The sequence below is a fragment of the Brassica rapa genome, chromosome A06 (assembly GCF_000309985.2).
Source record: "Brassica rapa cultivar Chiifu-401-42 chromosome A06, CAAS_Brap_v3.01, whole genome shotgun sequence".
Taxonomy (NCBI): Eukaryota; Viridiplantae; Streptophyta; class Magnoliopsida; order Brassicales; family Brassicaceae; genus Brassica; species Brassica rapa.
Genome location: NC_024800.2, coordinates 5,910,634 through 5,932,946, shown reverse-complemented (window position 1 = coordinate 5,932,946; position 22,313 = coordinate 5,910,634). Strand labels below are relative to the sequence as shown.

Here is a 22,313-nt window from a genome sequence, read left to right as displayed (position 1 = left end):
TAGATGCTATAGGGTTTGGGTTAAGGTTTACGGTTTAGGTTTAGGGTCTAAGACTTGGATATAGGGTTTAGAGTTTAGGTTTATAGTCTATTTTTTGGGTTTAAGGTATATAATTTGGGTTTAGAGTCTAGAATTAGGGTTTAGGGTATATAGTTTGGGTTTAGGGTCTAGGATTAGGGTTTAGGGTATAAGGTTTGGGTTTAGGGGTTTGGATTTGGGTTTAGAATTTAGGGTATAGGGTTTAGAATTTAAAATTTAGGGTTTAGAGATTCGCTGGAAGCGTTAGCGTCGTTAAAATTAGCATTTTTATTTTTTGTAGCTATTTTTTGTTTATTTTAATGTTTTTTAATTTATAATCTAAGTGAAAATTTGATTGGTTATAAATGATGGGCTGAATTTAAAGGTTTACTCTAGGGGGTGAACGTCCATCAAACACGCATGCGCAGCCTCCACATATACACACATCAAAATCAATAAAGAGAACAAACAAAATTATTCTAATCTTTTTGATATTTTTTTTTGTCAAGAAGCGCCAAGAAGGCGTTGGTGATGTAGTAGAGCAAACTTGACATGCAAGCAAAGTTTCCCTTTATCCAAATAAAGCCTAACACCCGTGACTAACCAATGACCAGGACTGTTTTGAGGTCCTCGACACAACTGCGAAAGATCCACGAATTTCACGATCTTGTTATTCGCCGGCACAGGAGGTCCTCTTGGGTAGACACCAGAGTCCAAAACGACCTCGTTTTTGTCTTTGTTAGTGACCATATTATGATGAACACTCCCACTGGTCAACGGTAAGCTCATGGAAGAGAAGATTCCAGATCTTTGGGAAGTTCCAGGTCCATAGGCCCAATCTTTCTGAACGACGTAGTGATCAGAGACTCCGGTAAAACGGAGACGGAGATGGAGAACGGATTTTGAGCCGTGTCTCTTCACTTCGAGCTGAGCTCCGGTGACTATGTAAGCTACGTTGCTTGAGTGTTTGCTTGTTGTTGTTGTTGTGGTCCAGTTTGGGTCGTACTTCACTGGAGCTGTACACACGTGTGAAAATTTCTTACCGTTTAATGGTTCGAAGTAACGATTGCTATCAGATATTTCGTCGGAGCCTCTCCATCTATGATTGTCGGTGATCTTTTCACCAACCGTTGTCCTCGTATTTTCTAGATGTTGCAAGTGTATAGCCAGCCTGATGAACATAACACATTACTATATTATATCGACGATATATAGCTACGTATATGAAGAGATATTTAATTACAAATCGCCTCGTTACGCAAATGATCAAACCTAGTTTCTTTTTCTTTTTGATAACCAAAAGTTTCTAGACTTCAAGCCATATATATATTATCTTCTTTTTTTCTTTTTGACAACTGTTGAATTAGTTCCTTCTCTGCGGCTCTGCCTAGTTTATGTTTGGCCAGCCATATTATCTTCAATTTTTTTTTTTTTTGAACTGATATCATCTTCAAGTTTAGCTCTAGACTCTAGTTCTAGACTTGATTCTTGATAACCAAGAAGTTCTAGCCAGTCCCTTCTTTGCTTAATAATCACAGTAATTTTCTAAAAACAAATGTCAAGTTTAAGTTTGCTTTGGTTGACTTTTACCTATTGCATTTCTTGCCTTCGAGGAACATTCGCAATCCTGTTACTGGGTTCTTCTCCGTGGTCACCTATAATTAGTTAACAATGTGAGTGACATTGTGAAAGAACTAAAAAGAAATGCAAGCAAGAACTAGGGATGTAATTTATACGTACGGGAGTGGTATTAACGTATAGTTTGGGACCCATGAAGTTGATATGAAGAGCTGGATACGCGGAAGCCATATTTGGCGCCGCGCCAAACGGAAGGTCGTTATGAATGGGAGCCCACGTTCTAGGCCCAGAGAAGTCCAAAAAGTACTGTAGGTCCATTAACGGCGGCTTGTCTGTCAAAATTACCAAATTAACTCCTTCAAAACTACTACTCCCTTCAATAGTCAAGTATTAAGGTTAGAGTAGGTAAGTAAAGTTACATCTAAGGTAGAGGGACATGGCATGAGCTAAAAGACCAGAGCCAGGGACGTCTTTCAGCAGTGATGTGATCGGAATAAAGTTGAAATTGATGGCGTCGGGCTTTTCCGGAACTGTTATTAGCCATTCGCTATGGCTTTTTGCTCTTCCGTCGCCCCCTCTTTTGGCGCATATAACCGTTATCCCCTGAAAATGTAAATGGCTTTTTCTAGTGATGAAAATGTTCATCATACAATATGTTGTTTAGCTTCTGTGAAACTTACTTACATCTTTGGAGTTCATCGAGAAATTATTGAAAGCGACCGTTTCTTTGTCGTCAAAGACATTGAACGCCTCTGGAAACTGCAATACCAAACTCCAATAATGAACAACAAAAAAAATGTGTTGTGCTTAAGTTGACTTTATCGACAACTTAAAATTGTGCTGACCTTATTAGGCCGGCGAGCGGAGAGAAGACAAGAGCCTGTGAACAATTGGTCGCCGAGATCGTAGAGATGGTAACGGAGGAGGTCGGTATCGAGATCGGATGACTTGTCTTGTCTCACAACAACCACGTCTTGTCCTCCTACGCTCACCCCAGTTATTACGTGTGTCCCATATCTCTCTATAAATCTATTCCATTTTTTTTGTCAGCAAATCTTATTACATTTAAAAATTAATTATTTACTATTACGATAATGCTGACAAAAATATTTTAACAAAATTATATACAAAAACAAGCTAGTGGTGGTTATAGTTTACATTATCGTTTAAAAGTCTTCGCAAATACTAACATCCAGTTCCTTCAGTTTACAGTTATTCAAAGTTTAATTAGTTTCTTAACCAAGTTTCTTCCTGATTACTCGGTATGATCTTTAGTTGGAAACGTTGAATTTGAGTAGTGAAGTTGAAAAAATAATTGAAGAAATACAGATATATTCCACATTAAATTATAACATAGAATTAGTCAAAAATGTCCCAACTGTTCTATCAGAATTCAACCCAGAACTTGAAATGTGTGCTCTTAGCGTAATGTGCCACACCACACAATCGAATGGTAAAAAAAAAAGTTTTTAAAATAAGGAAAAATGCAATTATAATACCTGGCAAGTAACTGCGGGTTCCAGGAAGAAGGAACGGCGTTTCGAACGCGATCAGTGAGACGCAAACGATTGGGATTGTGGATGTGTAGATTAAAAAGCGTTACCATAGAAGCGTCAAGACCTAAAGATTTAACGTTTGCGGCGTCAGTTGCCCATGACCCACTTTGAAAACCGAACGTCGCGTTGAAATTTCCCGACGGTATTTTTCCGGTCACCGACGATCGCTGATTAAAATACTCCGACATCTGAACTCCAAAAACAACACACACACATAAAATATATATATACTAATAAGAGTTTGATAGTTTTATATTGATAAAAAAACATGATATGATCGAGGACCTTGTTGAAATCAAGAATGTCGGAACGAAACCGAGTGCGTTCTCCTTTGTCGCAGTTGATATCGGAGGAGACATTCTGAATAGCTCCGAAGCCAGGAACATGCAGTTCTCTGTTTTGAGTTTCGTCGAGGACAACCAATCTGTCATCTCCGGCGGCAGCGTCGCCTTCTTTGCAATATTTTAACCGGAAATCCGCCGTTAAGTCGAAACCTTTGCCAAGACTCTTGACCACAGTTTCGACCACATCCCCGCCGCCTCCTCTGTTCATTTCTGTTTCCTATGGTAGTTATTAAGCTGCGAGTCTTCTGTAGGAAAAAGGCATCATATATATATATAGACAGGACTAAATAATGGTTGATTGCTTGTAATGTTGGTTAATCATCTACTTAGTTATTATATATTATATAATCTTGAACATAAGAAGAAAAAGAACGTGATACTTTGATTTAAGTATGAAAACGACGAGAAACATCAGCGTTTACGAAGTCTTCGGAGGAACACGCAAATATTTAGATTACTTGCACCGGAGTAATTTCTAAAGTTATCATGATTTTGACTAGGTTAAATTGATTAGAGTGATGTTCAACTGAAAACCCTGATTAGTAAAGTTATTAACTTTTGCAAATTTGATTTTTATTTGATTGGTCATGCTTACTGAATCATAGGAATCAGACATAGAATTGTATAAATACTAAATTAATATACAACTAGATTCTGAAATTTAATAATTTATATTTGTGTTTTTTAGTCATATTTGTGTTTTTTATATAATATTTTTCTTAAATGATTAATAATTTTTTTAATAATTTTATTAAAATAGTTGGATCACACTTATATCAATAGGTTATGTTCTTGTTTTAATAAAATAGATCTACGCAGTTGTTATGGTTGATGATGTAAATCGTCAGTATCGCTGCTGATGCGGTTTAAATGACTGTAATCCGGTCTAGATACCAACAGTTCCGGGTAAAATTGTTTTGTCGTTAAGAAAAGAAACAAAATAAACAACTTTGACCCTAACCCGCGTCTCAAGAACAATGGAACTTTCAAAATCCTATCACATGTCAACTGATATCGGTTTAGCTTAAATTATACTATGTATAAACAATTCGTACATGAGCTTCACAACTAATCAAACAAGCTTACTGATTTTTTAGTCGATTCAAGTTCAATATGCGAGATTTGAACATTCCATTTTAGTTATGAACTAAAGTGAAAAACTGTAATTAAGCGCAACAATCATTCATCTGTAAGATATAGTATATAATTAGTATACTTAAGGGAGGAGTAGTCCGCACGGTCAGTTAACCCGATCCAATATAAGTTACAAAACACTTAAATGTAATCTGAACATGACTCTTATTCAAAAGAGATATGACTCTTATTTCAAAACTTGTTTGACTGTTTTGATGGATGTGGATAACAATGTCCAAGGTCGCTTTCTTGCGTAATAAAAGCATCTACAGAAAAAACATAAGAAGTTGCCTCCTATTCTTCTTTATGTACTTGTGCTTTCACACGACTATACAGAATCCCGTACACGCATTAAGGTACATATTATTATTGTTATGTCGGTATAAAGACCACTTCATTATTTACCTCTACTTAATATCATTTGGTCATCGGATATTTGTAGCATTTTAATATGTGGTTTTTGACGATGGGTCGTTTGTTTCGATGCGAGGTTACAGACAATTGAGAAACAGTAAAAAGAATATTTTTTTGTTTTTGAAAAAGGTGTCACAGACAGTGACAATAAACAAAAGGACACAAATGATTTGATACCAATCAGCTAATTTGCGTCTGTGTGAACGCGCAGCTAACGCGACGCGTCTTTTGTTGATTATATTTTAGTTTCTTTCCTTTTCATGCAGAATGGACTCCAACTAATGAGCCGGGCCTTTTTGAAATAATATTGTTATTTTGACATGGCCCTTTTACGGCCCAGTTGTCTCTTCGTCTTCAACTAATCGATTCGAACATGGTGACGAAGGCCGGAGAAGAAGCTCGCCGATTCAAAAGAAAAGTTTGAAATTCCAGGCGGGAGATTCGCGAATCAACAAATATCGGTTAGTAAATCGTCTCTCTTTGTGTGTGTTTTCGCTTCTTCTGCTCTAAATCTGCAAATTCTAGCGTTAATCAGTGATGTTGAATCTAGTTTACTGCATTGCTAGTCTCTATGCTTTTTCCATTTAGTAAGAATTGATCAGATTGTGATATTGGAACTTTGGAATTGAGAGTTTTAGGGGAAATTGCAGAATCGTGATGGATGACCATGGTGGAGCTTATGATTTGAGCCTTGAGGAACTGATGGATGAGTATGCTTCTCGACCTCCACAAGTAGCTGAATGGTTATGGTGTATCGAATACGTAGCCAAGTTCGTTAAGGATATACGTTGCATACTCGGTATAGCTTGAATCTTGAACCTTGCTTGTGGTTAGTGTGTATGGATAAGAGCAAGTTTTTTTTAAACATTAAATCTCTTTTTTGATTCAGATTTGATGAACATGGGGTATCAATACTCGGATGATTATGGGAGGAGGATTAATGAAGTTTTGTCTCTTAGAGTCTTGGAGTTCATGTTTGATCCAAGCAAGAATGATTCTAGTGGTGTTGCTTCTGCTTCAGAGGACAGAGTTGAGTTCGATTTGTCTTTGAGTAACGCTGATGTTCTTAGAGCGATTCTGAGAGAGGTGTGTGGAAGATGTAGATAAACTTGACTTGTAATATATAATTAGGATTCTGATTGTAGTCTTTTGTTTTTTCAAATGTTAGATTCCCGTATCGGAACTGCGAGCAGGCATGCCGGAGTTATCAAAGTTCAACGTTCTTCCGTTTATTGCTTACAAGAACATGTGCTTGCCACAGTGTGCACTGGAGAAGGTGATGAAGATTCCTTTTAACTTTATTCCTTTTGTTTCATGGATGCTTAATTAAGTGATTGAGATAGTGTGCGCTATTCTTTTTCTGTTTGGATTCGAGTAGCTGAGAGATTTGAGTTTAATGGAGAATGAGACAAGTGCAGCTCCTGAGATAGAAGCAAATGATCCTGTTTTTGGGGGTGATGGACCAGTGCACATGGATGCATGCGAGGAGGAGCCGATAGATGAGCAACAAGTGCATATTGGTTTGGATACAGTAACTCTCACCGACGATGAAGATGAGGGAGTGCACACAAACGGAAAAGATGAAGTCATTGTGATCGATGAAGATACAGATAATGATCAAGACACAGACAGTGAACGCATTAGCAACGATTATACTACTGGTAAGACATTTCCTACAAGCTCAAGAAGATGGCCAGAGGATGCACGTGTAAAATGTACAAAAGATGGAACCTGGTTAGTCAGTGTGAGCGATGATGATGATGAGTCAGATATGGTCAGAGATCCAGCACTAGACAAGAAGAATACAAACAATTACACAAACCTTCCTTCGAGCTCCTACACAAGACCCGAGAATGTATGCTGGAAATGTGGAAAAGAAGGAACGTTGTTGATATGTAGCAGAAGCGAGTGTGCATCAAAAGTTCACAAGGAATGCTTGAATTGTGCGGTTAACTTTGATGAAGACGGGAACTTTCACTGTCCTGTGTGCTGGTATGATGGAGTCGTTGCATATTACTTAGAATCTCAGAAGTTGATGAGCTCTGCCAAGAGAAGACTGATGAAGTTTATGCCTCTGCTTTCAACAAGAAGCAAGAGACTCAGGTGACTGTAATTAAATTTAAATCTCATCTCGTCTTTGAGGGTAACTAAGGTGGTCAATATTAGATCGTGGAATTATAGATGGCAGTGATTAAGTGTATGTGTTTTTTGTGCAGATCAATCAAAGCGATCTGAAACGCCCTTGTTCGTGGTGGATTTTGGTTAGGAGACGAGTTCTGTTTATATATGTGCTCTGGTGTAAAGAATTAAAGATATCAGGGTAATTAATTAGAAGTGAAAGTTAAGGGTGTGAATGGTTATTATTTAAAACTAGCGGGAAAAGGAGGAGTCTAACTAATCTAACTTTGACTGAAGTTTTTCTTATTTCATCAGTAAAGATAAAACACATAAATTGTTTGTTACAGAAAGCGAAGTCATCGGAAACTTAAGCTAATACTCGAGAACTTAAACTAAGGTTTATGGTAATGTTTTACACTGTATGGTTGATGGCCTACCAATTTAATTTTATTGAACACTACAGTGTGTTAAGTGTTCAATTCAATTCAATTTAATCAATTTGGAAGCTTATGCGCAGTTTAACTAGTTGGTGTTCTTTTGCTATCATAAAAACAAATAAAAAAAATCTAAACCGGATAAATGATAAAAACTCACTACTCCAAATTTTTAGACCAATTTGATGTAATTTCATCTCTAACAAAACATCACATTTGACATCATTACATCAAATTTGGTGTAATATGATTGTAACACTGTTCATCACACCAAATCTTTAAAATATATATTTTATTATGTTTTATTTAATAATATAGTTCAATTGCTATTAAATTTTTAATTAAAAATAATATATCATGTTATTTGTATTTAATTTATTTTCACATAATTAAAAAAGTAAATTTATTATATTTATTTTTATTTTCAAAATTAATCACTAAATGACTATTATTATCTATCATTTACAAATAATGAAATCTAAATAATAATCTAAATTTGAAAAAATAATTATTTATCAATTAAAAATAATAAAAATATATAATTTTAAAAACTGAAAACAACAAATAATATATAATATTATATTTGGTGTAAAATTTGGCGTCATTGTTAAAAATGACAAAAAAATTATAATATCAAAACATCAAATTTGATGTAATTTTAATAGTGAACTAGATTTTGACCCGCGCTTAAGAAGCACGGGTATTTTTTTGGTGACTGTAAACTCAAATATTAAATGAATTTATATTTATTATTAAATATCTAAAATATTTAAAAGCTGTTCTATTATTATTATTTCAGTCCGGTACAATGTTTTCATTGAGTTTTCATATCCGAATCAGACTTGTGGTCGAACCGTAAGATCTAGTAACTCATATATAGTGGGATAGAATATAATAAAATGAATATAGTAAAAGTATTTGAAAATCAAAAAGACCGTTATTAACCCACTGAGAAAAATATAATTTGTTTTTTGTTTTATAAATTTTTGATATATTAATATATATTTGACTTGTATAAGAAATTTCTTTTAACAAATATTTTTAAGTTTATTTATAAATATATTAATTATCAATCTACCAAAATAGTGAAGCAAGTATTATTTTTTTTCCTTTTTTAATTTTCTATCAAACTATTATCAATTTTTTTTTTAAAAAAAAATCAGTTTGTGCAGATATTTATTATTAGAAATCCATACAATTTAAATAATGTTACATTTATATGTATTTATGTATAAAATGGTCTTCATAATTTGGGATTTTGTAAAAAAAGGGTCTAAAGTTAATTTGGTTAATTTTTTTTTCTGTAACAAAAGTTAGTTGGATTTATAATTTTCTTTTCTGAATGGGTTGTATTAGTTAAATTATCTTTTTAAGTTAAACGTCCAAAGCCCAATTAATAATATTTATTTTGCTGATAACAAAGTGAGATTAAATAGGGATAACATATAATATATAAGGAAGACCAAAAAATAAAAAAAAAAGTAAAAGTCCAAACAACTTTTTAAGTAGATTTATTTAAAATCTTTCTCTTTTAATAGTGTTGATTTAGTGTTATTATTGGGGATACCCTTAAAAAAACAAAGTTAAAACAGTAATATATTAGTGGTTGGCTATTCAGGACGCAAAGGAGTGGGAAGCGGCGCAGGAAGTGGTTGCTTCAGCTGCACGTAACCAACCGAGCGATCTACCGATGCCACCAAGCGTGGAGAATGAAAAGCTGGTGTGTTTCGTCGATGCAGCCTGGGATGCTACCACTCAGAATTGTGGTATTGCGGGTGTCTTCAAAGGACAAGATCATAGGAGGCACCAAGGATTCAGAGAGTCACGAAGACATGTTGGTTCTGCGCTGGTTGCTGAGGCGCTGGCGGTTCGAAGGGCGGTGCTGGAGGCCTTTACTTCTAACGCAGACTCTCTTCGAGTTTTTTCGGACTCACAGACGCTGGTTAAGATCCTCAACGCCAAGAGCTCTTTAACAGAGCTGAACAACATTCTCATTGATGTTTACTATTTTAGCAACCGATTGAAGGTGTGCTCGTTTTCTCACATTTCTCGTTTGGGTAATGTAGAGGCTGACCTAGTGGCAAAGTCAGCTCTCTTAGATGTAAACTCATCCCTCCCTAGTGGAGGGTAAACTTTCCTTTAAGCAATGCAAGTTTATTTTGATCAAAAAAAAAAAAAAAAAAAAAAAAAAACAGTAATATATTAAATTTGACCCAAAAAAGAAACAGTAATATATCAATATATCCGATTTCAGCTTTTTTGTTCATCCAGTGTCAGACAAAGATATCCAAAAACCGAAACAGAACGTCAGTTAATTAAAGAGATATAGCTATTAATATTTAAGATGTACCTAAAAGCTACCCTCTCGATTATTAACACGAAGTTTCTTTTGGGCCTGTATTAATATTTGAAGTATTATTAGTAAATTTTTTTTGTTTTTTACTGGGAAAATGGGTGAATATACTTATTTTAATCTGTGTGAAAAAGAAGAAGAAAGTGGATAGTACGAAAGGTCGTTATCCAGAGATCAATAATAGGGTTTGGGGCTCCAAAACTGGCAAATACATTACTCATCAAAGATGGAACTGTCCCATTGATACAACAGTTGTATTCCTATTTATGATCTTCTCACTATTCACTCTTCTGATTCTCCTTCTTCTCCTTTTCTTTCTTTCTTTCCAGCTTCCTCTCTCTCTCTCTCTCTCTCTCTCTCTCTCTCTCTCTCTCTCTCTCTCTCTCTCTCTCTCTCTCTCTCTCTCTCTCTCTCTCTCTCTCTCTCTCTCTCTCTCTCTTCTCCAATATTCAAGATTATGCAAATCTTTAACATCTTATTACTTATAATCAAACACTAACTCACTGAATAAATCACACTCCTAGTCTAGATCACAGGATGACTAGATGAAGACAGCTCAATCGTTAGTTATTTCATTAATTATGTGTCTATTTTATTGTTTCGGCCATCATTATAAAGCGATTTGATTTCTATTAGCATACAAACACGCCAAATATGTCAATTATAGGTCGGGGTATTTTGGCCAAACAAGTATAACAGTATATATGTATGAAGGATTGTAAATTTCAGATTATTAAGTAGTAGCAACAACTTATAAGCTTGTAATATATAGATGCATGAATTTATAGAGGTAAGTGTCATAGCTGTTTTCATGTTTTGACATATACTAATTATATAAAATATTTCATGTGTGACGATTTATCAAATTGCATTTTTAAAATCATTTGAAAACTAAATATGGATAAATTATACAAACATTGTTTAATCTCCTTCGTTTTTTACATGTAATTTCCTATGAACCGAACTCATTATCAGCTATTATTAAGCAAAATTGAATTATTGGATGAAAACTGATGAAAACAAAAAAGGCAAAGATGGAAACAATGAAACTTGCGCATAATTCTATTTATCGACAGTCTGACTCAAAGTGCTTTCGTAAGCAACAACATAATGCTTCACCCTTTTCTTGATAATATTTTCTGCTTCCACTGTTCCTCCACTCTTCCCTCTCCTTTCACTTCATCTCGCCTTTTTCATTCTCATCCTTATTTATTTTCTTGATTAAGTATATCATGTGCTTAGTTTCATATGCAAACGAGTCTCAATCACATCTAATAACTTGTTTTTTCTAACTTGTTTGTTTTTTCTTTATATAAATAAACATACAATCGATTAATAATATGATATATATGTAACATTTTGACCATATATAGTATGACCATTGATCAGTGACTAATGTAATCGTGCCATCGTGATAATATATGTATGTACAATAAATATGTGTAACAGTAATAAGAGTCTCGTATACCGACAAACAGACCAAAAAGTAGTCTTAAACCCCTAGATTCACAAGCAGATTACATGTCTCTATACTATATATATACATGTTATATATTGTATGTACTAGTAGAGCTTCTGTAATTAACTAACGAAACATGGAAATGAAGAAAGACGAGAACAGTTTCTTACAAAACATGAAACACGAGATCAATCAGAAAACAAAAGAAGAAGAAGAAGAAGAAAACGAGATTCTAAAGAAGAGAATCTCAAGCCATCCTCTCTATGGGCTTCTTCTTCACTCACATCTCAGTTGTTTAAAGGTCCTCCTCTCTCTATCTTATTCAAATGGAATTTTATACACTATTTTAATTTCTAACGTATTTGGACCCATCAAAACCAGGTGTGTTCCGGCGACTTTGACTTGCCGGAGATGATAAACACGGTGGATGATCTTGCCCTAACTAAACTCTCTCTCCGCTCTGATTCTCTCCCCGATGCTACCTCTTCAGAGCTTGATCAATTCATGGTAATTCTCCCTTTATCTCCCTTTCTGTAAATTATAAACAATTTCAGCGAAAATGTAGTTCACAACAACAAACAACATTTTCACATGCCTTTTAAATTCACGCTTTTTTTTCACAATTCTGATTTTATATTGTAGAAAAAAATATATAATACATGTCAAAATTAATTCGCATATAGGAAGCTTACTGCTTGACTCTACGAGAGTTGAAGGAAGCAATGGAGAAGCCTATTATCGAAACCCACCGTTTTATGGATGCGGTGTACAATCAGCTAAACGACATTGTTCTCTCATCATCACCTCCTTAAAATAGGGAGAAACGTGACAACGGTATTCGGTGCTATTAATTATGTTAAACGCATTTCGCCAAGTTTGTGAAATTACTAGTTTACTCGTGTTTTATTATGCTTCGTTTTGTGGAGCGCTTTGTAGAATCATGCAACGACAATCGTAATTTGAGAATTAAAAGTTCTATAGCGCGCGCATGCCGTCCTGCTTTGCGTTTAAGAAAAATAAAACCAAAAGTTTATCGAAAATATTCACAGTTAACAACATATCTTTAGCAATTAGCATTGGAGAACGTGCATAAACCATTTAGATCATCTCTAATGTATTTTTCTATTTTTTTTTCTCTATAATAGAAGTGAGTTTTTCTCCAATATGTTTTTCTATTTTTTCCTCTAAAAAAGAATATTTTTAAGAGATTCTTATAAAATTTTACAATTAACACATTTTAACTTATAAATATTAAAAATTGACCTATTTATTATATCTTTTGGATTTTTTTCATAAAAGTGCAATATTATTTAATTTAAACAGTTTGTTACAAAAAACATTAAAAAAAATAATAAAACAAAGTATACATTATCTAACCATCATTATGGAGATCCGGAAGTAATTTACCATAATATTAAGGTGTTTTAATATGTTGTATTAATTAATATTTAAATAAATATGTAAAGTTTATGTAGATTTTTTTAGTAATTAAACTATAATTAATAATTTTAGTTTTAAATATAAAATTAAGTATTATTTGTTAAAAATTAGACTTTCACATAAAATAATATTATTATTTATTTATTTTATTTACTTATAACTGTAAAAATTAAAAATATTATGTAAACAAAAGATAATTGGGTTTTATATGTAAAATAATGTATTTCTACATAAACATGTATTTTCATTATAACCACAAAAAGTTAAAAGACTATTGTGTAAATAAAAAATTATGTCTCTATTATAGAGGAATGCTATTTTTTCCCCTAAATATAGAGGAGAAAATAATAATCTCTATTTTAGGGGAATAAATATAGGAGTGGGTTGGAGATCCTCTAAGAATGCATGTGCATCTACCTATGTTAGTAAAACAAAGTAATTAACGGTTGTTGTATAACTTATTTTTGGGTTACATAAACACACGATAATGCCTGTTAATGGATAAACCTATCTTAAGCATTATCAACAGTCTGTAAAAACACATACACATTGAGCGTTTGGGTCTCCGGGTTTATCACAGTAAGAGGAGGACACCTGTAGACCGTAAAAGTCAAGACACATCTTCTCGCATTTTTTAGCATCGCATGGAACCATTGGCCAGTACACGGGACAAGTTTTTTTCTCCTGATTCATTCGCATCTCTTTCGCACCTCAAACAATAAATAAAAATTCAGAATATTAATTAACCATAAGAATAAACACAATTTTGTGGTATAATGCACAAAGAACTAAACTTATAATTAGGTCATATTTCAGTTAGGTAGATCACCTCGTTTACATGTGCCAAAGTTTTTCAGAAGAGTCTATCACACAACCAAACCAATTGATTGATCTTATCAAACACATACAATAAATAAAGATCCAAGTAATTCTCAGCAATTATAACTATTTTGGTGTTAACCTTTACTTACGAGTAATTCATATACTTAAGATCAATTTAGTACCTGAAACAATGAAGATAGCCATGAAAAGAACAACAAAAAATTGGAGGTTCCTCATCCTTCTGCAGCTTTTGAAAAATACTAATCCAAACGTTATTGGGACCTTTAGGTGAAAGTGAAACTGATATATAGGGAAGATATAAGATATATATATATATTTTTTCGTTTAAAATATATCATAAACTTTTCTGTTGTAAGAATTGTTTATTTCGGAAAGTAATTAATTAATCTTTGGTCAAAGGGACTGGATCATTGACCTGATTAAATCAGAGTCCTTCAAATCTGTACATACCATATAATAAATCTTTTGATAACGTCGTAGTTATGAACTTACCAATTAAAGATTGAAATGGAGAGATATTCTGTAATGTATTTAAGTTTGGTTCGTATGCTGTAGTGTAATCCTAATCAGTTGAATGTAGATTTAAGTGGACTAAAATATCAGATTCAACTAAGGAGATTCACATTTTTGCCATCTTTGCTCCTTTTCAAAAAGGTTTTGGGCCCAAGTCTTATAAACTTAGGCCATTGAATTGAAACTAGCGCAATCAGTCGCTCGGAGGTTCCAAACCGAAATAAACCGGTTTGCAATTTAAACCAGTTCAAGTAATCATCAAACCGCATGAATTCAAACGCAAACGCTAGCGTCAAGGGTTGCGATTTTCGACAGCTAAAAAAAAACAGATGAAAATGACGTTCACGTGGACGCACTCGCAGGGTATAATAAAAACCTCTCTCACTCGCCACCATCTCTTCACACTCCTCTCTCTTTAACTTCCGTAACTGCATCCCACTAGTCTCTAAACGCAACGAACCATAACAAACTTCCATTTTCGAATTTCAAATTTTCGTCGAAAGCATGAAGGTGATCGCGTCGAGGAATTCAAAGCGTAAGGCTGAGGCGTCGCCGTTCGCCGGGAAGAAGCTTCGCTCACGCCAGAAGAGAGCTCAGATCTCTCCCTCACCTCTCCACCACAAGGAAGTAGGAGCACCCGCTGCTTCTGTAGATTCCTGCTCCAATTTGTTTTCTGCAGTCGACGACACTGTTTCATGCGGTTCTAGCGTAGTCGAGAAGAGCTCGACGCTGAAGAAGACTCGAATCGAAGAGGTAGAAGTTTCTGATCGTGTGATTGCTGATCCGAAGTTTCGGAGGATCACAAGATCATACTCTAAGCTAAACAGGGAGAAGGACGCAGAGGAGATCGAAGTAAGCGAATCGTCCTTCACGCGATCCGACGTGACGTTCGCCGAGCACGTCTCCGATAGCCGGAATTTGAATTTCGTTTCGGAGAGCGACGTCGTTTCGTTCATATCGGGTGTGGTCTCTTGCTCCAAGTTCGGGAGCGTAACTGGAGGAGGAGCCGATAACAACGAAGAAACTGAAATCTCCAAACCGAGCGGATTCGCGGAACTGAAGCCGGAGCTCGTGACAGTCGGACGCGTCTCCGATCTCGCTTGCACGGAGACGTTCTCCGGCGAAGAGGATGAATCGTCGGAGGCACGTTCCGAGACGCTTTCGCAGTACTCCTCCGACTTCGGTTTCTCGGATTACACTCCGTCGATGTTTCTCGATTCCGGCAGCGAATTCTCCGAGAAATCAAACTCCGACTCTCCCGTTTCGCATACTCGCTCTCTGTACCTCCAGTTCATGGCGCAGTTCTGTAGATCCACCGTTCCGAACGATCTCGAATCTTCTCGCCATGAACAACACCGTGGTATCCAGTCTGAAGTAAGTGTGGTTGATTGCTTGAGATTTACACTCGATTGCTACTCTAATTTGATTTGAGACTTGTTCTGCTATGTCTTTTAGCATTTGAGTCTGAATCGTGACTTTTCATTATGGTTGTAGCTGCTAAGGTTTGAAGATGAAGAGGTTGAAGAGAGCTATCAAAGGCTGAGGGAAAGGGAGAGAAGTCATGCATATTTGCGTGACTGTGCTAAGGCTTACTGCTCCACCATGGACCATACTGATCTCATCCCTCGTCTACGCTTGATCATGGTTCAATGGATTGTGCAGGTGAACATCATCATTATCTTCTTATATGCATTTGGCTATATAATTAGTGAACCCGAAGCTAATAAATATGTATGAGTGGAAATGCAGTTTCTAGATCGATTTAAGATAGTTACTGATGTTAAGAATGAATATTTTGAGATCTTGTTGCTGGCTTGTATGAAATCTATAGCTTATCTCAGAATCTTATACTGTGAATGGATGTATCAGTAAGCTATGGTATTCTTTTGTTGCTGATTGTCTTTTCGCTGACTATATGCAGCAATGTTCTGAAATGGAGCTTCAGCCAGAGACATTGTTTCTAGGAGTTAGTCTGCTGGATCGATTCCTGAGCAAGGGATCCTTCAACAACGAGAGGACTCTAGTACTAGTGGGGATCGCGAGTCTTACTCTGGCCACCAGAATTGAAGAAAATCAACCTTACAATAGGTACAAACCATTTTCGAGCTTCTTTATTCTGACTTCCAGTGTTCATTAGGTTGATTTTCTCAATAGGAAGAGTGCCATTTCAAGAAACTGAGTTTTACACTGAACAAATTCAGGGACTAATGATAGTGTAATACAAATCCTATATGGTTTCGATATTCACAAATCCTATATAGTCATGTTTGTTAAATATTTGATTCTGTTTCTCAAAAGCTCTTTTCTGTAAAAACCTTATGCTCGCCTGATACTTCCTCTATTTGATTAGCATCCGGAAAAGGAACTTCTACATCCAGAACCTAAAGTATAGCCGGCATGAAGTGGTGGCAATGGAGTGGCTGGTTCAAGAAGTCCTCAACTTCAAATGCTTCTCACCCACAATCTTTAGCTTCTTATGGTAAAATCCTCTGGTACTGTATGTTTTCTGTTCCAATACACATATACACACTGAAATATACAAATATCATTTGTGCATCTCAGGTTCTACCTAAAAGCTGCCCGAGCCAACCCAGAAGTTGAAAGGAAAGCCAAATCCTTGGCCGTTACCTCACTATCCGATCACACCCAACTCTGTTTTTGGCCCTCAACTGTAGCAGCCGGACTCGTAGTTCTCGCCTGCATTGAACACAACAAGATCTCAGCCTACCAACGAGTCATAAAGGTACCAAACTATTCAATACTTGAAAGGCTTTTTTATTTATTTCAAGAAAATACAGAATATTCACAATCCCATAACCTCTCTCTCTCTCTCTCTCTCTCTCTCTGCAGGTTCATGTTAGAACAGAAGATAACGAGCTGCCTGAATGCGTCAAGGTATGTATTAACATCACTCCCATCGTATGAGACCTTCTTTTATCTACGAAAAGGGTTTAGTGAATGTGTTTATAATTTATCTTTCTATATACAGAGCCTGGAATGGTTGCTTGAGCAGTAAGCAATCCACAACAACAAATACCCAACACCAGACCACACAGTATACTCAAACACGATCTCACAGGTTATTATTACAACTTACAAATATCATATATATGGTATATATAGCAATGCCTCTACAGCTTTATATACTTGATCTCTGGGCTTAATTACCTCTTGTTTTGGCATACTAATACCAATTACTAGACCACCATTTGTGTCGCCACACCCATTTTCTTCAACGAATATTTTTCGTGATCAGTATTTTTCCTCTTTCATAAAGTCTGATAGATTTATTCAGTTTCCTAATCGTCACTGTTTTTTAAGATCAAATGAGCCTTTTATCAGGTTCAGTGTGACTTTCTTTTTCCATGTAGTGGATGTATCGATATTTTTTTGGTTTATATTGTTTTCACCAGTCATAAGGCGTATTGCAATAATTTTGGATTCAAACATTTTCACTAATCGTGGTTCATGGCGCGAATACTTGTGATCCACGTGTTCACCAGTAATCACGAGATTGCCATCGCTTTGATAATGGGCCTTCGTTATTGCAGTTATCTTTTTTTTTTGTTCTTTTTTTTTTTTTTGTCGGATTAATTATGTTGTTACAAATTATGAGAAATATTACATAGACGATATTACAGCCGACAATTCTACCTGTCTTATGAGGATTCACGTCTGACTGCATCACTCTGAGTAGTCCTATGAGATCCATTCCTGACGGTATTCCTTGCGCCATGCTGAAGATCTCTTGTAAGCAGTTTCTCTAATTTTCTGCATAATTCGCCTTCTCCGGGAATTGAAACCCAGACCTCTTCCTGTAGAAATTGCATTGCTTGGGGTTTGAACCCCATACCTGGATGTAGAAGCCTTTAAACCTTGACCACTAGGCCACGGTGCTTCCACATCTTTTTTTTTTTGTTCAACTTCGTTATTGCATTTATCTTTTTTTTTTGTCGGAGATTTATTTAGATATTACAATTATGAGAAAGATTACAAAGACGATTCGATTACCGACAATACTACCTGCTTTATGAAGATCTACGTCTAACTGCCTCATTTGAGCCGTCCTATGAAGATCACGTCTGGCCGGATTTACTTGCACCATGTTGAGAAACTCTTGTAAGCCTTTCTTCCGTAATCGCATAATTGTTGAATAAATCGCTCGCTCCGGGAATTGAAACCTGGATTTCCTGTGCAATCTGCAAGAAATTGCATAGTCTGGGATTTGAACCCCAGACCTGGGTGTAGAAGCCTTTAAACCATAACCACTAGGCTACGGTGCTTCCACAAGTTATTGCATTTATCTAAAAGGGCAGAATCTTAGCTTGAGCTCAGTTACATTTACTGAATCAAGTAATAAAAAGTTAAAACCCCATGACCATAAATTGAGTTTTGTGTACGTATCTATAGTGATTATATTTATATCTAGTCATGCAATACATATCCAATAAAATAAGAATATGACAAGTGGGCATCAATAATACATAACGTGTTGACTTTTTAATCAAATTTATATATTTCGGGCCAGGTCCACTGTCCCATTATATTCTTGAGGCATACACCTCATAGTATTAGATTACAAGTTTGTTTTACCGATAATACAGTTAAAAATCTATTAATCAGCTAAGCCATTCAAGCTCTTACTTTATTCCTACGTCCGTCGATACTCGTATTCACCTTTTCTCGATCCCATTTATTTGTGTAGTGGAAATGATTATTAATTGTTTTCTGTAAACTTAGTTTTCTTTACAGCCTTGGATGGAAGTGGAACACATGTTTAATTCAATCAATTTTTTTCCGTTTTTTTTTCGTAGGTCTTAGATATAAATAAACGGCGTTATATTTTAAATGTATATTTTAGTATTTGTCAAAAATCATTATAATCTCTGGTCAAACAGACTAAAACATGGAAACTGTCAAAAAGAACAAATAAAATCAACGAATGTACTTGATCGTAGTAGCTAAAACATAACCACCAAAAGCTCTGTGTAAACTATGATTGAGTAGATGGAAATTATCGAAGGGAGGAAAACCCACAAGACATGACAAAAAAACCGCGTCTCGTGACCCGTGTGAAACACTTCGAACCAAAATTAAATTAAAACAGCCGTTAACTTTATTATGCTTGAAGTTGCTAAACGCTAATGACAATAACACCCTCGAGACTCTCACATTATTTCAGCTTCTTGCCATTGAGAGAGACGACCGAACTTTTCCCACCTTTTTACCCTCTCTCTCTCTCCGCATCATCGTAAAACTCACACACTCTCTCTCTCTCTCTTCGCCTCTGTTCATCCTCTCTTTCTCTCTCTTCATTCTCTCTCCATCACGATGAACGGAGAGAAAGATCTCGCCGGAGACGGAGAGTGCTCACGAACCAAAACCTCAAAGCCTCGATTCGCTCATCTCAACACCGACAACCAAGACGACAGAACCAACCAGTTTCAGAAAGGCGCCCGATCCAGCAACAACGTCGACGCGTTCTCCTCGAGATCATCGCCCAGATCCGGAAACGAGCTCACTCTCAGCTACCTCTGCGAGAACCGCGACCTCTCCGAGAGAATCGCCGAAAGTCAAAAGGGCAAAGAGGTCGTAACCTTCTCCGAGAATCCGACCCACCACCACGACAACGAGGAGGATGAGAAATGGATCGAGAGAGACTTCTTCAACCTCAGAGAACCCAATCCGAATCCTTCCAAGCGAAAGGCTCACGACGAGGTCAAACAAGAAGCGGACGAAGAAGAAGAGAAGAATAAAAACAAGATCGAGACTTTAAACCTCTCTCTAGCTTTACCCGACGTCTCTCTCTCGCTAACGGCCTCAAACGCCGTCAAAAGACCGAGGGTAAACAGCGAAAGAACAACGACGTCGTTTTCCAACGACTTCACGGCGACGACGGCGCCGTCGATGTCTTACTCCTACTCCCACCCTTTCTCCCACAACCTCAGCTGCTCCGCCGACTTCGACTGCTCCGTCGAGAAAGACGACCGCATCTGGTGCGCCGGCGAAGGAACCAACGGATCCGTTCACAGCCGGTTCAGACCCGTCGGCGACGGCGGCGTCGCGCTCGCCAGAACCCCAATCTCCGCCGCCAAACCGTCCTCCTCCTCCGACTACTCCTTCTTCCCTTCCGAGCTACCGGCTCGCCCGGGGATGGAGGTGACTCTCTCCGGCGACTCGAGGAAGAAGTTAGAAGAAAGCGATGACGTCAGATCTGAGAGGGTCCTATACGACATCGTTTCGAAGTCTATCTCCTCGGCAGCGTTGATTATTCAAGGGATGGCTGATGAGACACTCGAGTCAGCTAAAGAGTATTTAAGGAACCTGATCGATTCGCCTGAGAAGAAGGAGAGGCTGACGAGTCTTCAGAGCCAGATAGACAAAAGATCCGATCTTTGCAAAGAGACCTTGTCCAAATGCGTCAAGGATCAGTTAGACATCTTGGTCGCCGTGAGAACAGGGCTTAAGTACTTCCTCTCTGGTAAAATCCGTATCCCTATGAACGAGCTGGTGGAGATCTTTATGTTCCTGAGATGTAGGAACGTGAACTGCAAGTCTTTGTTGCCTGTTGATGACTGTGAGTGCAAGATCTGTTCCAACAACAAAGGCTTTTGTAGCTCGTGTATGTGTCCTGTCTGTTTGAAGTTTGATTCGGCTAGCAATACTTGTAGTTGGGTGGGATGTGATGTTTGTTCTCATTGGTGTCACGCTGCGTGTGGGATTCAGAAGAATCTTATCAAACCGGGACTTAGCTTGAAAAGTCCTCGGGGTAATAAGACGGAGATGCTGTTCCATTGCATTGGGTGCGCTCACAAGTCGGAGATGTTTGGTTTCGTTAAGGATGTGTTCGTGTGTTGCGCTAAGAATTGGGGACCTGAGACTCTGGTCAAGGAGCTTGATTGCGTTGGAAAGGTTTTCAGAGGGAGTGATGATGCTAAAGGCAAAACATTGCATCTCAAAGCTAATGAAATGGTCAAGAAGCTAGAGAGTAAACAGATTTCTCCTGCTGATGCATCTAACTTCATCATTCAGTTTTTCAACTGTAAGTTTCCACTCATCATGGTTCAGATCAGTGCTAAAAAAAATTTGTTAGACGGCAATTAGGCATTTTAAAAGAGATTATTGCTTAGGCGTACGTCTAGACCGATTTTTGTAAGGCCTACGGATTTATAAAAGGTCATTCTATAAAAGTTATAGAACTGTGTCATGCATAGACCGGTTAGAACACTGGTTCAGTTCAGAGATTAGCAACCTCAAGGCTTATGGATTCTATAGGTTAAAGTTTGACTTTTTCTTTCTTTTTCTTGTCACTTATTTTTTTTTTTTGATAAACTTTATATTACCAAAAGATCACGGTTACAAAAGCTATGTTAGCCTAAAACTTCTATGGCCCAAAGTTTGACTCTTTTTTTTCTTTCTCTTGTCACTAATTCTCGCAGATGCGGAGTCGGTATCAGAGTTTCCGGAACCTAAGGAGCAAACAGTTGTAACAGAGACAAGCTACAGAAAAGATGAAGCATCTGTGACGCCTTCAACATCCAAGGATCAAATTAAGAAGAGCTTTGCGTTGACCGATGCAATGATGAACAGTTTCGATAGTTTAGAGAGCATGGTGAGAATCAAGGAGGCTGAGACAAGAATGTTTCAGAAGAAAGCTGATGAGGCGAGGATAGAGGCAGAGAGTTTCAGGAGGATGATAGAAATGAAGACTGAGAAGATGGAGGAGGAGTACACAGAGAAGCTAGCGCGGCTGTGTCTGCAGGAGACGGAGGAGAGGAGGAGGAATAAGCTCGAGGAGTTGAAGAAGCTCGAGAACTCTCACTGTGATTACAGGAACATGAAGCTGAGGATGGAGGCTGAGATTGCAGGATTGTTGAAGAGAATGGAAAGTACAAGACAACAATTAGTATGAATGAATCTGAAATAACAGAGCTTTCTTAATTATCCATTTCTTTGTTTCTTGTTGTCTTTTTTTTTTTTGTCAAATGTTTCTTGTTGTCTTTTGTGGTAAAAATATCAGTGATAACTTCTTTATTTCTAAGGTTTTTTAAAATCTAAAACTTCAGTTATTTTACTAATAATAATTACACATAATTTTTATGTTTATAT

General features: G+C 36.7%; 6 protein-coding genes across 13 annotated transcripts; 4 read left to right on the top strand and 2 right to left on the bottom strand.

Annotated features, from left to right (window-relative positions):
• Nucleotides 1-387: 387 nt before the first annotated feature.
• On the bottom strand, nt 388-3,764 carry LOC103872273 (MACPF domain-containing protein At1g14780). Its single transcript, XM_009150619.3, has 8 exons — nt 3,438-3,764; nt 3,096-3,340; nt 2,442-2,625; nt 2,281-2,355; nt 2,016-2,199; nt 1,759-1,928; nt 1,609-1,673; nt 388-1,189 (listed from the first exon to the last, which is right to left on the bottom strand). The coding sequence occupies exons 1-8, from the start codon at nt 3,702-3,704 to the stop codon at nt 523-525; spliced, it is 1,857 nt and encodes a 618-aa protein (XP_009148867.1). The 5' UTR covers nt 3,705-3,764; the 3' UTR covers nt 388-522.
• A 1,627-nt stretch (nt 3,765-5,391) lies between these two features.
• Nucleotides 5,392-8,182, top strand: LOC103872272. Of its 7 annotated transcripts, none has more exons than XM_009150612.3 (6): nt 5,432-5,505; nt 5,683-5,843; nt 5,934-6,130; nt 6,213-6,320; nt 6,423-7,147; nt 7,261-8,182. In XM_009150612.3, exons 2-6 carry the CDS (start codon nt 5,702-5,704, stop codon nt 7,277-7,279), a joined length of 1,191 nt encoding a protein of 396 aa, XP_009148860.1. In that variant the 5' UTR covers nt 5,432-5,505; nt 5,683-5,701; the 3' UTR covers nt 7,280-8,182. The 7 variants fall into 7 exon arrangements, with proteins under 7 accessions (XP_009148865.1, XP_033130020.1, XP_009148860.1 ...); XM_033274130.1 differs by having other exon boundaries at nt 5,436-5,505; nt 5,696-5,814; XM_009150614.3 differs by having other exon boundaries at nt 5,440-5,505; nt 5,695-5,843.
• Nucleotides 8,183-10,387: 2,205 nt separating this feature from the next.
• Nucleotides 10,388-12,401, top strand: LOC103872271 (protein KNATM). Its single transcript, XM_009150611.3, has 3 exons — nt 10,388-11,709; nt 11,790-11,915; nt 12,092-12,401. The coding sequence occupies exons 1-3, from the start codon at nt 11,545-11,547 to the stop codon at nt 12,218-12,220; spliced, it is 420 nt and encodes a 139-aa protein (XP_009148859.1). The 5' UTR covers nt 10,388-11,544; the 3' UTR covers nt 12,221-12,401.
• Nucleotides 12,402-13,281: 880 nt separating this feature from the next.
• Nucleotides 13,282-14,144, bottom strand: LOC103849129 (defensin-like protein 201). The gene is made up of 2 exons (XM_018656009.2): nt 13,853-14,144; nt 13,282-13,558 (listed from the first exon to the last, which is right to left on the bottom strand). The coding sequence occupies exons 1-2, from the start codon at nt 13,905-13,907 to the stop codon at nt 13,371-13,373; spliced, it is 243 nt and encodes an 80-aa protein (XP_018511525.1). The 5' UTR covers nt 13,908-14,144; the 3' UTR covers nt 13,282-13,370.
• A 224-nt stretch (nt 14,145-14,368) lies between these two features.
• LOC103872270 (cyclin-SDS) lies at nt 14,369-21,858 on the top strand. Of its 2 annotated transcripts, none has more exons than XM_033274200.1 (8): nt 14,369-14,567; nt 14,708-15,578; nt 15,699-15,866; nt 16,126-16,292; nt 16,555-16,683; nt 16,767-16,947; nt 17,055-17,099; nt 17,194-17,480. In XM_033274200.1, exons 2-8 carry the CDS (start codon nt 14,709-14,711, stop codon nt 17,218-17,220), a joined length of 1,587 nt encoding a protein of 528 aa, XP_033130091.1. In that variant the 5' UTR covers nt 14,369-14,567; nt 14,708; the 3' UTR covers nt 17,221-17,480. The 2 variants fall into 2 exon arrangements, 1 of the variants encoding a protein (XP_033130091.1); XR_004448862.1 differs by adding an exon at nt 21,644-21,858 and having other exon boundaries at nt 14,424-15,578; nt 17,194-17,283.
• LOC103872269 (protein OBERON 3) lies at nt 19,414-22,310 on the top strand. Its single transcript, XM_009150609.3, has 2 exons — nt 19,414-21,246; nt 21,644-22,310. The coding sequence occupies exons 1-2, from the start codon at nt 19,536-19,538 to the stop codon at nt 22,114-22,116; spliced, it is 2,184 nt and encodes a 727-aa protein (XP_009148857.1). The 5' UTR covers nt 19,414-19,535; the 3' UTR covers nt 22,117-22,310.
• The last annotated feature ends 3 nt before the right edge of the window (nt 22,311-22,313 follow it).

Bases quoted from the DNA above. Each gene is read 5' to 3' on its own strand.
- LOC103849129 (XM_018656009.2), bottom strand. From the start codon at position 13,907: ATGAGGAACCTCCAATTTTTTGTTGTTCTTTTCATGGCTATCTTCATT. The intron at 13,559-13,852 runs GTACTAAATTGA...TTATTGTTTGAG, and splicing joins GGCTATCTTCATTGTTTCAG to GTGCGAAAGAGATGCGAATG.
- LOC103872273 (XM_009150619.3), bottom strand. From the start codon at position 3,704: ATGAACAGAGGAGGCGGCGGGGATGTGGTCGAAACTGTGGTCAAGAGT. The intron at 2,626-3,095 runs GTATTATAATTG...AAAATGGAATAG, and splicing joins AACCCGCAGTTACTTGCCAG to ATTTATAGAGAGATATGGGA. The intron at 2,356-2,441 runs GTCAGCACAATT...TTGGTATTGCAG, and splicing joins CCGCTCGCCGGCCTAATAAG to TTTCCAGAGGCGTTCAATGT.
- LOC103872272 (XM_009150612.3), top strand. From the start codon at position 5,702: ATGGATGACCATGGTGGAGCTTATGATTTGAGCCTTGAGGAACTGATG. The intron at 6,131-6,212 runs GTGTGTGGAAGA...TTCAAATGTTAG, and splicing joins TTAGAGCGATTCTGAGAGAG to ATTCCCGTATCGGAACTGCG. The intron at 6,321-6,422 runs GTGATGAAGATT...GGATTCGAGTAG, and splicing joins CACAGTGTGCACTGGAGAAG to CTGAGAGATTTGAGTTTAAT.
- LOC103872269 (XM_009150609.3), top strand. From the start codon at position 19,536: ATGAACGGAGAGAAAGATCTCGCCGGAGACGGAGAGTGCTCACGAACC. The intron at 21,247-21,643 runs GTAAGTTTCCAC...TAATTCTCGCAG, and splicing joins CATCATTCAGTTTTTCAACT to ATGCGGAGTCGGTATCAGAG.
- LOC103872271 (XM_009150611.3), top strand. From the start codon at position 11,545: ATGGAAATGAAGAAAGACGAGAACAGTTTCTTACAAAACATGAAACAC. The intron at 11,710-11,789 runs GTCCTCCTCTCT...CATCAAAACCAG, and splicing joins CACATCTCAGTTGTTTAAAG to GTGTGTTCCGGCGACTTTGA. The intron at 11,916-12,091 runs GTAATTCTCCCT...ATTCGCATATAG, and splicing joins CAGAGCTTGATCAATTCATG to GAAGCTTACTGCTTGACTCT.
- LOC103872270 (XM_033274200.1), top strand. From the start codon at position 14,709: ATGAAGGTGATCGCGTCGAGGAATTCAAAGCGTAAGGCTGAGGCGTCG. The intron at 15,579-15,698 runs GTAAGTGTGGTT...TTATGGTTGTAG, and splicing joins ACCGTGGTATCCAGTCTGAA to CTGCTAAGGTTTGAAGATGA. The intron at 16,293-16,554 runs GTACAAACCATT...CTATTTGATTAG, and splicing joins GAAAATCAACCTTACAATAG to CATCCGGAAAAGGAACTTCT.